Raw genomic sequence first — 11,669 nt, 5'->3', positions numbered from 1 at the left:
TACTTTGAATGGGACTAAGCTGCAATATCAGGCACAGCCTGTGGATAAGAGTGGCACTGTTTTTAGGAAGAAAAAAAAAGAAAAGCAGACCCTTTTTTTTCTAACCTTGGGACAAACCCCTTTAATATTAGGAAGAAGGGTAAGATATTGGAAGGAAGGCGTGGATTTCACAATACTGGATGAATAGAATGTTCCTCCAGACCCTAGCTGAAGCCTGCAGTTGCTGGGAAGTCCTGAAGGGGGCCACAGAGAGTTATTCTCAGTATAGACACCCGGGCGGCCTCCTTTGACTTTGAGAATAAGCTTCCTTGGCTGTCTGCTTGTGTAGTCAGAGACGTCTTACATAGGAAGTTCATAAACCACTGCAAAGAAGTGAGCGCCCAGTGTCCACTACGTCCTGATATCCTACTGCGGGACGGGACTACACAGCGTCTGTTTGTAGTACAAAACATTGGGGCAGATTTACTTATAGTGCCGTACATTACACTAAGAATACGAATCGCAGTCTTAGGCCTCATGCACATGACCGTTGTTCGGGTCCGCATCCGAGCCGCATTTTTTGTGGCTCGCATGCGAACCCATTCACTTCAACGGGGCTGCTAAAGATGCGCACAGCACTCCGCGTGCTGTCCGCATCCGTTGCTCCGCTCCATGGCCCCGTACAAAAAAAATAAAATAAAATCCTATTCTTGTCCATTTTGCTGACAAGAATAGGCATTTCTATAATGGGCGTCCCGTTCTGTTCTGCAGATTGCGGGATGCACGTGGGCGGAATCCGTATTTTCCGCAAAGCACGGCGCGGTCGTGTGCATGTAGCCTTATTGTTAGACAAATTTACTATTCTGTCGTAAATCCTGCACCAGATTTATGCTATCATTTTACCCATGTGCCAAAAAATTGTCTAGTGTAAGTTTATACCACCCAGTTTTACCCCAAAATTTTGTGACACAATCTTGACCGTTTCCCCATTGCTAGTGAAACCACGCCCATTCTGCTTAAGTCACGCCCCCTTATTATATGAGGCGTAAAAAGCTTAGAAAAAGGTGTAAAACAGCTAGTAAATGTGAATCAAAGTATGCACGCCAGTTATTTTTGGCGCAAAATTTTCATTAATAAATCTGCCCCATTGTTTCAGAAGAGGAGCATATCCTTTAAGATCCAAAATCAAGCAGAACCTGCTCTCTTAGTTTTATCTGCAGTGTACTTCTTTGGGTGACCAGGTTTTACTTCTTTCCTATGGCACATGATGGCCCTTTGGTTCACGTGAATTCTCAAAATAATGGCTCCTGCTTCTTCCTCTAGGTGGCGCATCCTATCTATCTAAGGCCTCTTTCACACGACCGTCTGGCTATTTCAGTGTTTTGCGGTCCGTTTTTCATGGATCCCTTGTTCCGTTTTTTTGTTTTCGTTTCCTTTCCGTATGGCATATACAGTATACAGTAATCACATAGAAAAAATTGGGCTGGGCATAACATTTTCAATAGATGGTTCTGCAAAAACGGAATGGATACGGAAGACATACGGATGCATTTCCGTATATGTTCTATTTTTTTGGGGGACCCTTTGACTTGAATGGAGCCACGGAGCGTGATTTGCAGGCAATAATAGGACATGTTCTATCTTTCAACGGAACGGAAAAACGGAAACGGAATGCATACGGAGTACATTCCGTTTTTTTTGCGGAACCATTGAAATGAATGGTTCCGTATACAGAACGCAAAAAACGGCCCGCAAAACGGAAAAAGAAAACGGTAGTGTGAAAGAGGCCTAAATCCAAAAAACGAGGCAGCACTCCGACTTCAGGTGAAAAGGTGATGACCCAATTTATTTCCCAGGCAACGTTTTGGCCCACTCAATGAGGCCTTTGTCTGCCTATCTATCTTCATATATCGAGCCTCAATTGGAGTGGTGTTAGGATTGACTAGCGCCACCTAGAGGAGAACGTGGGAATGTGAAAGGACTGGATCATCAGTGCTTTGTAGAAAAAGGCACAGCTTTAGTGTAGTGCAATATTGCAGGCAATCTGGAATTTGAGGTCTTAGAGTTATAACTGAAGAGTTCATAGAGGCCGTTAGATCAGAGTCCACTAGAGATGAGCAGCTGAGTCCTTCTCGCTTTAAGGAACATGTCTTGTGTCATCGCCTGTGAAGGAGGCAGCAGAGATCGGCTGTATATCCTCCAGCGAGGCTTTCAGAAAATCTTCATATTTCTAAGGGTTAAGTTCCATGAGATTGTCCCCCCGAGAGGCTGTCAGGGTGCTATTGAGGCTCGTCATTAAAATCAGTGAACTCGCACCTCTCCTCTTCTCAGGAGGCTTCAGGCACAATTTGGTGAATGCTGTCAGGGGTCAGCGACTCAAATAAGGCGCCGATTATCTTGGAGGCCTAAAAAGAAAAAAAAATATAGAAGGATGGAAGGCGTGAAGATGGGACAGGGAGCGTGCGGGGAAGTGATGGAGAAGACAATCCAGCGTCAGCACATCCTCCTCTTATCTCACAAGTCCCAAAGGTCCAAGGAAGAATGTAATTCACTTCTGCTAAATGAAATCAACAATATAAATGCAATTCTCCACCACCTCCTGGCATCTGGTTTGTGTACTCCATGTATGTGTCATCACTGAGTCAGTGGAGAAGCGAACGCAGGACTTACCTGCCGCTGGCTCTGAGGGCTCAGGAGGAACACCATGCTCTTCTGGTCTCTCTGCAGGTTGTCACTGCTACAAGGGAAATACGAAATATGAAATAATAACTAAGGGCAGGGCTACAATGTGCCACACAAAGCATAAAAAGGTAGGTGGCCATTCTAAAGGGTGTCCGAGAACAGGGTTCTCAGCGTTTCCATCCAAAATAACATCAAAAGTACTCCGTGATCATAAGCTGTGCTACAGAACAAGAATCTCCTAGAGACCTCAGGACCTAGTAAATAGATCTTCTTTCCAATGGTGGTCCTAGCAGTAGGTGTCATAGAAGGTAAGTGTACATTCGATTGGATGCCCTAGAAGGTATATATTCTAAAGGGGGTCTTAGAAAATGTGTCCTAGCTGGAGGGCGTCATAGAAGGCAGTTGTCCTTTTTAATGGGTCTTCATAAAGGTAAGTGTCATGGAAACTAGGTGTACTTTCTAGAGGGTGTCCTTGAAAAATGGCAAGTGTGCATTTTAATGGATGCCCTAAAAAGCAGACTTTTATTCTTAAAGGGTGTCCTTTCTAATGGGAGTCCTTGCAGAAAGGTGTCATAGCAGGTAAGTGTCCATTTTAAAAGGTGTCCTAGAAAAAAGGGGTCTATTCTAAAGGGTGTCCTTTCTAATGGGAGTCGTTGCAGAGAGGTGTCATAGCAGGTAAGTGTCCATTTTAAGAGGTGTCCTAGAAAGAAGGGTGTCTATTCTAAGGGGTGTCCAAGAAAAGTGGTTTCCTAATGGGTGTCCTAGAAGGCCAGTGTCTTCAATAGAAGATGTATTTTTCAATGACCGTCCTTGAACAGGGGTGTCTTTTTGAATGGGTGTCCACTCTAAAAGGTGTCCTGGAAGGAAAGTGTACATTCTAACGGCTGTCATATGGTAAGTGTCCTAGGTGGTACCTGCCTATTCTCAAAGATGTCCTACAAACAAGGAGTCATAGAAAGTAAGTGTCCCAGATGGTATCTGCCTTTTCTAAAGGGTGTCCTTAAAGGAATGGGTCATTCAAGGAACGTGCACTAGCTGGTAGCTGCCCATTCTAAAGGGTCTCCTTAAAGATAGGTATGATAGGAGGTAGGTGTCCTAAACTGGAAATATCCTTCGTAATCAGTGTTCTAGAAGATAGGTATCTATTCTAACTCGACCTTATAAAAATCCTAAACTCAGCAATGGCCCAGGTGGTGCATTTGACCAAAAAGTAAGCAAAAATTAATCACGCCCTATAAATCCTCAAAATAACTCGCTGAAGAAGTGATTTTCGGCAAGGGAACCGGAATACTTCACTGCCGAAAAAAATCCCTTGCTTGGGTTTTGCATGATTTCAATAGACTGCTTTAAACTCCGTCTGGCCTAGTTTTCTTGTGCAGCTGGCTATAACTCATGGTTCTGAGGAGAGCGGTGCTGGAACATCAGAGATAAGAAGGCAGAGAGCCGAGGGGTGGGGGGCATCTCAGGCGCTCCTGTCACCCCCTCCCTTCCTCTGACAGAGAGGAAGAAATCAACACGGCTCCCCGCTGGGACTGACACGGCCTCCTGTCACACAGGCTGCTCCCTGCTGCCTCTTGAATTAGAAGCAGGTACGCTCGTGTCACATACACACGTGTGTGCGGTACATATACATGTGAGCTCACCTGCCTGCTGATCAACTGGGAAACAGGAAAATTAGGCTGGCCCTAAAGTAATGGTTCCTTCTTGATAGAAGATGTCAAGGACTACCTAGATATGTTGACTTGCCGCAGGGTAAATGTGCCTTCTTGATGATGCCTAGAAGGCAGCAAAGCTCAAGCTAAGGCCATGACTACCCAACCCCCCTGCATATCAAGGACTACCTTCTCTGCTGGTGGTTTACATTAGAGACCAGCAAAGTTCAAACTAAGACCAGAACTTCCTTCTGCAGATCAAGGACTCACTTCTCTGCAGGTGGTGTCTATTAGAGGAACCATGCTGAGATGGTGGACACTACTGCTCTGATTCACCTGGTTGGCTTGCATGGGTCCCTAAATAGATGTTAATACTGGTTGGGATGAGAACAAGACCCAGAACAACCATCGCCCAGCACAAAAGTCAGGATGACTCTCTAGAGACAGTGGTGGCTTTCTAAGGCGACATCCTGCCCAACATCAAGGCAGCTCTACTGCCCACAGAGACTATAATAAGCTGTCACAGATGGCAGTCTATGAACCCAAAGAGTCACCAAGTATAAATTGGCGTTCTCTTTTGAGAGGTTTTGGTTTTGCCTTCTTCTGGATCCATGGAAGCATGATGTACAACACTTCTCAACGAACTGTCTTCAGCCTCAGACTCTCGTGCCCCTGGCTATAGGTTAATAGTCAGCCTACATAACGGGAGCAAGAATACAAGGACTGAGAGAATGAACCTGCTCTGTGCCCTTGGCAGAGTGTGAAGGTGCCCTCCGCTCGGTCAACATACGGGCAGCTCCGCGACATCTTTTAAGTCATGGAAATCCTGACACGCCAGCTAATCTGTGACATAACAAAAGCCTTCTATAAACGGATTTTCCCGAGACGTAATCCATCAGAGGAAACTGAACCGTCCGGGCTTCAATCGCCCAAATCCTCTCTCCGTGACTCTCCTTCATTGCCATGTGTGGTTTAACCCCTAACTGCCCAGATTTCGACAGCTGGCCATTAACTAGGGTCATAGATATACACTCACCTAAAAAATTATTAGGAACACCTGTTCTATTTCTCATTAATGCGATTATCTTGTCAACCAATCACATGGCAGTTGCTTCGATGCATGTAGGGTTGTGGTCCTGGTCAAGACAATCTCCTGAACTCCAAACTGAATGTCAGAATGGGAAAGAAAGGTGATTTAAGCAATTTTGAGTGTGGCATGGTTGTTGGTGCCAGACGGGCCGGTCTGAGTATTTCACAATCTGCTCAGTTACTGGGATTTTCACGCACAACCATTTCTAGGGTTTACAAAGAATGGTGTGAAAAGGGAAAAACATCCAGTATGCGGCAGTCCTGTGGGCGAAAATGCCTTGCTGATGCTGGAGGTCAGAGGAGAATGGGCCGACTGATTCAAGCTGGTAGAAGAGCAACGTTGCCTGAAATAACCACTGGTTACAACCGAGGTCTGCAGCAAAGCATTTGTGAAGCCACAACACGCACAACCTTGAGGCGGATGGGCTACAACAGCAGAAGACCCCACCGGGTACCACTCATCTCCACTACAAATAGGAAAAAGAGGCTACAATTTGCACGAGCTCACCAAAATTGGACTGTTGAAGACTGGAAAAATGGTTTCTTGAACATGACAATGAGTTCACTGTACTAAAATGGCCCCCACCAGATCTCAACCCAATAGAGCATCTTTGGGATGTGGTGGAACGGGAGCTTCGTGCCCTGGATGTGCATCCCTCAAATCTCCATCAACTGCAAGATGCTATCCTATCAATATGGGCCAACATTTCTAAAGAATGCCATCAGCACCTTGTTGAATCAATGCCATGTAGAATTAAGGCAGTTCTGAAGGCAAAAGGGGGTCCAACACCGTATTAGTATGGTGTTCCTAATAATTCTTTAGGTGAGTATATATGCCCCCATAGCCCAACACTAAAGCCGATGATCCTTAATTATCATGCTGAAAGTAGGAATGTTAGATGTTCAGCATATCGCAAGACGAAAATGTCATACTAGGGGGGCGATAGATGGTGCACGGGGGTCTTCTACTAGTGCCATTTCTCACAGTGGCTGCCAGTTACTGAGTGAAACTTTTATAAAACCAGTTGGCCTTGTATAGACTGACTATCCATAGGGAAAACATCTCTCAGGAGGAGGGCGAGCTCATCTACTGCTATCCATGCCCACTTTACTTTTCTGCTCCTTGATCCAATGGACCACGAAAACTGACCATTTACAGGCAGCGGGAGTCTGATCATGGTAAAAAGTATTAAAGTTCCCATATCTGGACGCCCATCTAACAGCCAGAGCTGAGGAATTCTGTAAAGTAGGTCTCCCCTTATGGAATCTGCAGAGATCAATGAATGACATAGACGCTGTAAACAAAAGAGAGGGGGTCCGTACGACAAGATGACACTTGGCCCCCTGTTATAGTGCTGTGTTTTGCCACAGAGGAGCCTGGTGTTTGTTTCCCCTACTCCACACCCTTGGCACACTTCCATACTCCTTGTCTGCTAACCATGCAGTTCCTCTGGGGTGGGGAGTCCTGCACAGGTTATAGCTACCTAATAGCAAAAGTGATAGGACCAGCAGAGGTTCCTCTATGTCCTTGACATTCATTGATTTCAACAAACACTATGTAATCCTTTGCTTTTCTTGAGTAAGGTTGACAATAATGGGATCTCAGGGGGAAGGAAAGCTGTGGGACCGCCCATGAGGAGACAGTAGGCAGGGAACCTGCCTCAGAGGAAAGGGTTGACATCCCTCAGACATTTGCCACTTTATCAGCACAACTAATTGCAGCCGGTCATATTGGTTTCACTGTCTGTGCCTCCATACACAGTTTGACATATCAGAAGGTTCCCAGGGCCTGGCATCTACTCCAGATCTGATGCGTTTGAAGACTGAGAATCTACGTTACGACAGCTGTACTACATAAGAATGCTCCAAACACTTAGAAGTATGACCTATATCTTATGCCGAGGCGCTTTAAGATGTACAGAATAAAAAAAATCTATCTATGGAATTATCTGCCCCATTTTATTGTGGTGATGTCAATGGATCGAATCCATAAATACAGGACCAACCTGGGCAAGGTTAATTAAACATGTATTTACAAATGCCTATGCAGGCAATAGAAACCTATCTTGGCCCGGGTTATTTTAATACTTCACTTTTATTAAACACATTGTTAAAAAGTGTCACTGTTCATTGTGAGTCACATTTGAAATGACACAGACAAAAACACAAAATAACTGCTAAGGTGTTAAAAACACAGTTGTGGCCCACCACAAAAGATACTGTATGTCATCAATAGGAGGCGATATACTGGATCGCTCACTCCAAGTATAGGGAGAAAAGCAGAATCAATTCCATATACCCACAAGGGGTGATATTAGTTATTGCCGGCAAGGCATATTTGATGATGGCAAATGTCAGTAGTGGGAGACTGATGTCATCATACCACTTATGTACTGATAGACTATTTGCCAATTTACTGTTTGCCAGCATATAGGGCTCTTATCATATATGCCCTGGACTGGACTAAAAGGGTATATGGTCCTGCTAGTGCCAAGACACTTCCTGTGAACCAAACACAGCCACTATTATTTGTTAGCAGAGTGGCTGACCACGTGTCGGTGTACTGTTGACAACACCAATTGTTTGGCAACAATAAGCGACAAATCGCACAGATTGTTGCACCTTAGATGTGTGGGGGGATTTGTGGCAACCACCCTCTATACAACTAGGCATACGCTAAGGTAACTAACACTTAAATGATGGCATTGTCTGTACTGTTAGTTAGTGGGATATACAAACTGCTGGTGAGTGCCAGACTGTCCAACCCAGCACAGTTAGAGCTCACTGCTAGTGCCAATAAGTTGCCACTGAACGAGCCCAGCCACTGCTTGTTGCTGGCTAGGTGCGTTCCCACGTGTCGGGATACTGTTACCAGCAAAGGTGGTTAACAACACCTGAGGCGGCAAATAGAGCAAAATACTGCCCTTTGTTGAGGAGGATTTATGACATCCACCCTCAATACAGCCAGAACGTAATCATGGTGCAGTTAATCCCTAACCAAAGGCGATCGCTGTACTGTTATAACCTAAATGTACAGGTTGCTGATGAAACCAGCCATTTAATGTCAGTGCAGTCAGACTGATGTGTTCGGTGTCTACCTACAAACACCGCCTGTTGGTGCTGTCAGACAAATCAGATGGTATACACAGGGCTGGCAGGACTGCTGTCCTCCTGTAAGTGTGACCAGTCATAGACAGAAACCGGGTCACTAATAGTGATTAACAGGTAGGGGCCACTAGTCTGCTAATTAAAACCTAAAACTGCCCCCCAACATGTTTCGCCAGTCTCGCTGGCTTCATCAGGGGTAACGGGCAGCAATGAATGAAACTCTGTACCGGAAGGCTAACGCTGGGTTCAGACCTGAGCGTTCTGAAACGAGCGCTCTGTATGCACGATTGTACGGGCGTTTACAATCGCGCATACAGAGACTGGCGTTCACACATTGTCGCGCGTTCCCGAATTTCTATGTGCGGGAACGCGCGACAAACGCCCCAAAAAAAGCTCAAGCACTTGTTTGAGCGTCGGGCGTTTTACAGCGCGATCGTACGCGCTGTAAAACGCCCAGGTGAGAACCATTCCCATAGGGAATCATTGGTTCTTGCCTGTTGTGCGTTTTACAGCGCGTAGGAACGCGCTGTAAAACGCTCAGGTGTGAACCCAGCCGTAAATGGTGTCCCCATGATTGACAGAGACGGCTAGCCAATTAGTAATGGAGGCAACACATTCCAGTAACCAATCACCATGAGCGGAGCCGGCTGACGTCATCTCCCTGTGCCTAGCCTCTCCATTAGCGTCATCACGGCGTCACAATGCCACAGAGGGCATGCGCCGGAACTCCGACATGAGAACTTCACTAAAGCGGCTCAATGCGCATGCGCTGCGCAGCGAAAACATGCGCACGAACTCTGAGTGAACCGGGACTCCCCGCAGGGCTCAACTATATCATATCTGCCATCACGAAGGTGGGACATGGTTATGTCTGTCATTGTAGAAAAGATAAGAGATAATTCTCTATTAGATGTTGGGCTAAAGATGTGCTGTTAATTAGTATCAATCAAAACACATCTTTTTAGTGAGAGAGGAAGATAAGTAGGCAAAGGGGAGAGGAACCAGACCCCCATGCCAGCGAATAACTCCTCACAAATCTATTTATGAATATTATTGACCAACATGACAGTAATCACTTAAATTGAGACACAGGGAGCATCTTGCCACTCCAGAACATAATATAATTGGTTACTTAGCAGTATAGAAAAAGGGAAGAACTGATAATTCTCATGATTATAGACAGTGTTGTATACACATTTTCATCTTAATACTTAGATACGGTGCAGAGAATTCAAACTTATTATTCTAATATTATGTCTGTGCATAAATATAGATTCTACTGATAATCCAAACACTTAATGGTAGTTGGAATAATTGAAAATCTGATCAATTCCAAACAATTATTAATATTTTCCAGTATTTATAGAAAGGCAGTAAAAGCGAATCCTTCGTTCAATCCCTTTGGATTCAAGCTGTCAAGGCGATAAATCCACCTGGTTTCCTCTTGTAAAAGAATGGCGTCCAGGTCACCTTTCCTTGCTCCTAAAGTTTTTTTGCAAATGCCCCAAAACTTCAGGACCTTATGATCTCCCCCATGATGACTTCTAACATGTTTCGAGATGGATGTGTCTGCAAGGGTGTTGATACTACTAATGTGTTGACACATCCTTCTCCTAAATTCTTGGGATGTCTTACCGACATAAATTTTGAGACAAGGGCATTGGATGGCATAGACAATACCTTTGGTTTTACAATTGATGTATTGTCTAATCTGATATTCTTTTTTGTCAACAGGATTTACGAAGGACCGACATTTTTTCACAAGCGGACAATAGACGCAGTTCCCACAAGGGTAAGTACCAGTAACATTTAATTTTAACCAGGTTGTCTTTGGTGGTTCTGGACGAAAGAAACTATGGACTAATACGTCCTTTAGGTTTCTTCCACGACGGTAGGTTACACTGGGATTAGCTGTAATGACTGTCCTCAAGTCATTGTCAGCCCATAGGACATGCCAATGCTTCCTAAGGATCCCAAACACTTTTTTATTTTGTGCATCAAAAGTGCCAATACATCTGACAGTAGGCATCTTTGAAGCCTTAGATGGATTAGTCAGAAGCTCCGTTCTGCTAGTCCTGCTTGCCCGGGCATAGGCATGATGCAGGACTTTTTTGGATAGCCTCTGGCTCGGAATCGATCGTATAAGATCTTACTTTCTTTTTCAAAACTGACTTCGTCGGAGCAATTCCTACGGGCCCTGATGTATTGCCCTATGTCAATGGATCGGAGTACAACGGCTGCCCACCGGAGGACTCTCCGAACTGTTCTTCACATGGAGGTTCCATGTCTGAGCAGCGAGCGCAGATCAATGCGGCCCTAATAAATTATTCACTTAATTTCCTTAGCTAATTATTCTCAGGAGTTATTTTTTTCCTTGACAGAAATACACTGGCGCTTACCTGGCCATTAGCGAGTGGAAACAGGTCACGGCGTTGTCCCTCTGGGCGGCTACCAGCAGACAGGGGCCTGCGATTTCAGCCTTGAACTGCAAGTATTAGAAATACATTATCGGATCAGTAATCTAAACTGATGACGAGGCAGATCTGTCATTCGGGAGTCTGGGAAAGCTGGGTGATGATTAATATGGCTGCCATAGGGGGTAGATGATATGGGATAGGGAAGTTATCACTGCATAATTAGGAAGATCTGCCATTCAGGAATCTGGGAAAGTTGGGTTGCCAACGGTGGGATTTTATCGCAGCCAGCCTGGAGAACCACGCAAAAAAAATCCTGACTCGCTGGGAAAGCGGTATACATGAAAATCCATTTCCCAGAATCCCGTGGGAAAACGGCTTAGCGCCAGACGTGGCGTTGGCCTGGTAATGAGGGGATCGTGGCTGCTCTTTTACGTTTTCCTGGTGACCAGCGTTAGGGGGCAATGGGGCTGACAATGCAATGAGGATCCCGGGGGTTATCAGCGTTATGGCATCCTTCTCTTATTCCTCCTGGAAATGTATGGCTAAATTGACAAGGGGAATAGTAACACCTAGTTTTCAATTGAGCCATACATAGATAGATAGATGGAATAACAGAGGACCAGTGCCAGGCTTTACCACCATGCAATCCAAGCAAATGGCTGAGAAATACAACTCAAGGAGCGGACATATCGCCTGTGCAGCTGGTACATGTACACAGGGGGTAGGGGACGCTTCCCAAATG

At 45.2% G+C, this 11,669-nt stretch overlaps 1 protein-coding gene across 1 annotated transcript in view; it reads right to left on the bottom strand.

The window, feature by feature from the left end:
* Positions 1-1,804: 1,804 nt before the first annotated feature.
* Positions 1,805-11,669, bottom strand: part of LOC122945357 (dynein axonemal assembly factor 8-like) — an 81,485-nt gene continuing 71,620 nt past the window's right edge. The window contains exons 29-31 of the mRNA XM_044304431.1: positions 10,910-10,995; positions 2,650-2,716; positions 1,805-2,384 (exon numbers count right to left, since the gene is read on the bottom strand). Coding sequence (XP_044160366.1) covers positions 2,307-2,384; positions 2,650-2,716; positions 10,910-10,995 — 231 coding nt within the window. The 3' untranslated portion in view covers positions 1,805-2,306. The remainder of the gene's footprint in view (positions 2,385-2,649; positions 2,717-10,909; positions 10,996-11,669) is intronic.

Source organism: Bufo gargarizans, chromosome 8 (assembly GCF_014858855.1).
Source record: "Bufo gargarizans isolate SCDJY-AF-19 chromosome 8, ASM1485885v1, whole genome shotgun sequence".
Taxonomy (NCBI): domain Eukaryota; kingdom Metazoa; phylum Chordata; class Amphibia; order Anura; family Bufonidae; genus Bufo; species Bufo gargarizans.
Note: the sequence above shows the minus strand (reverse complement) of the source record. Positions and strands in the feature narration are given on the sequence as shown.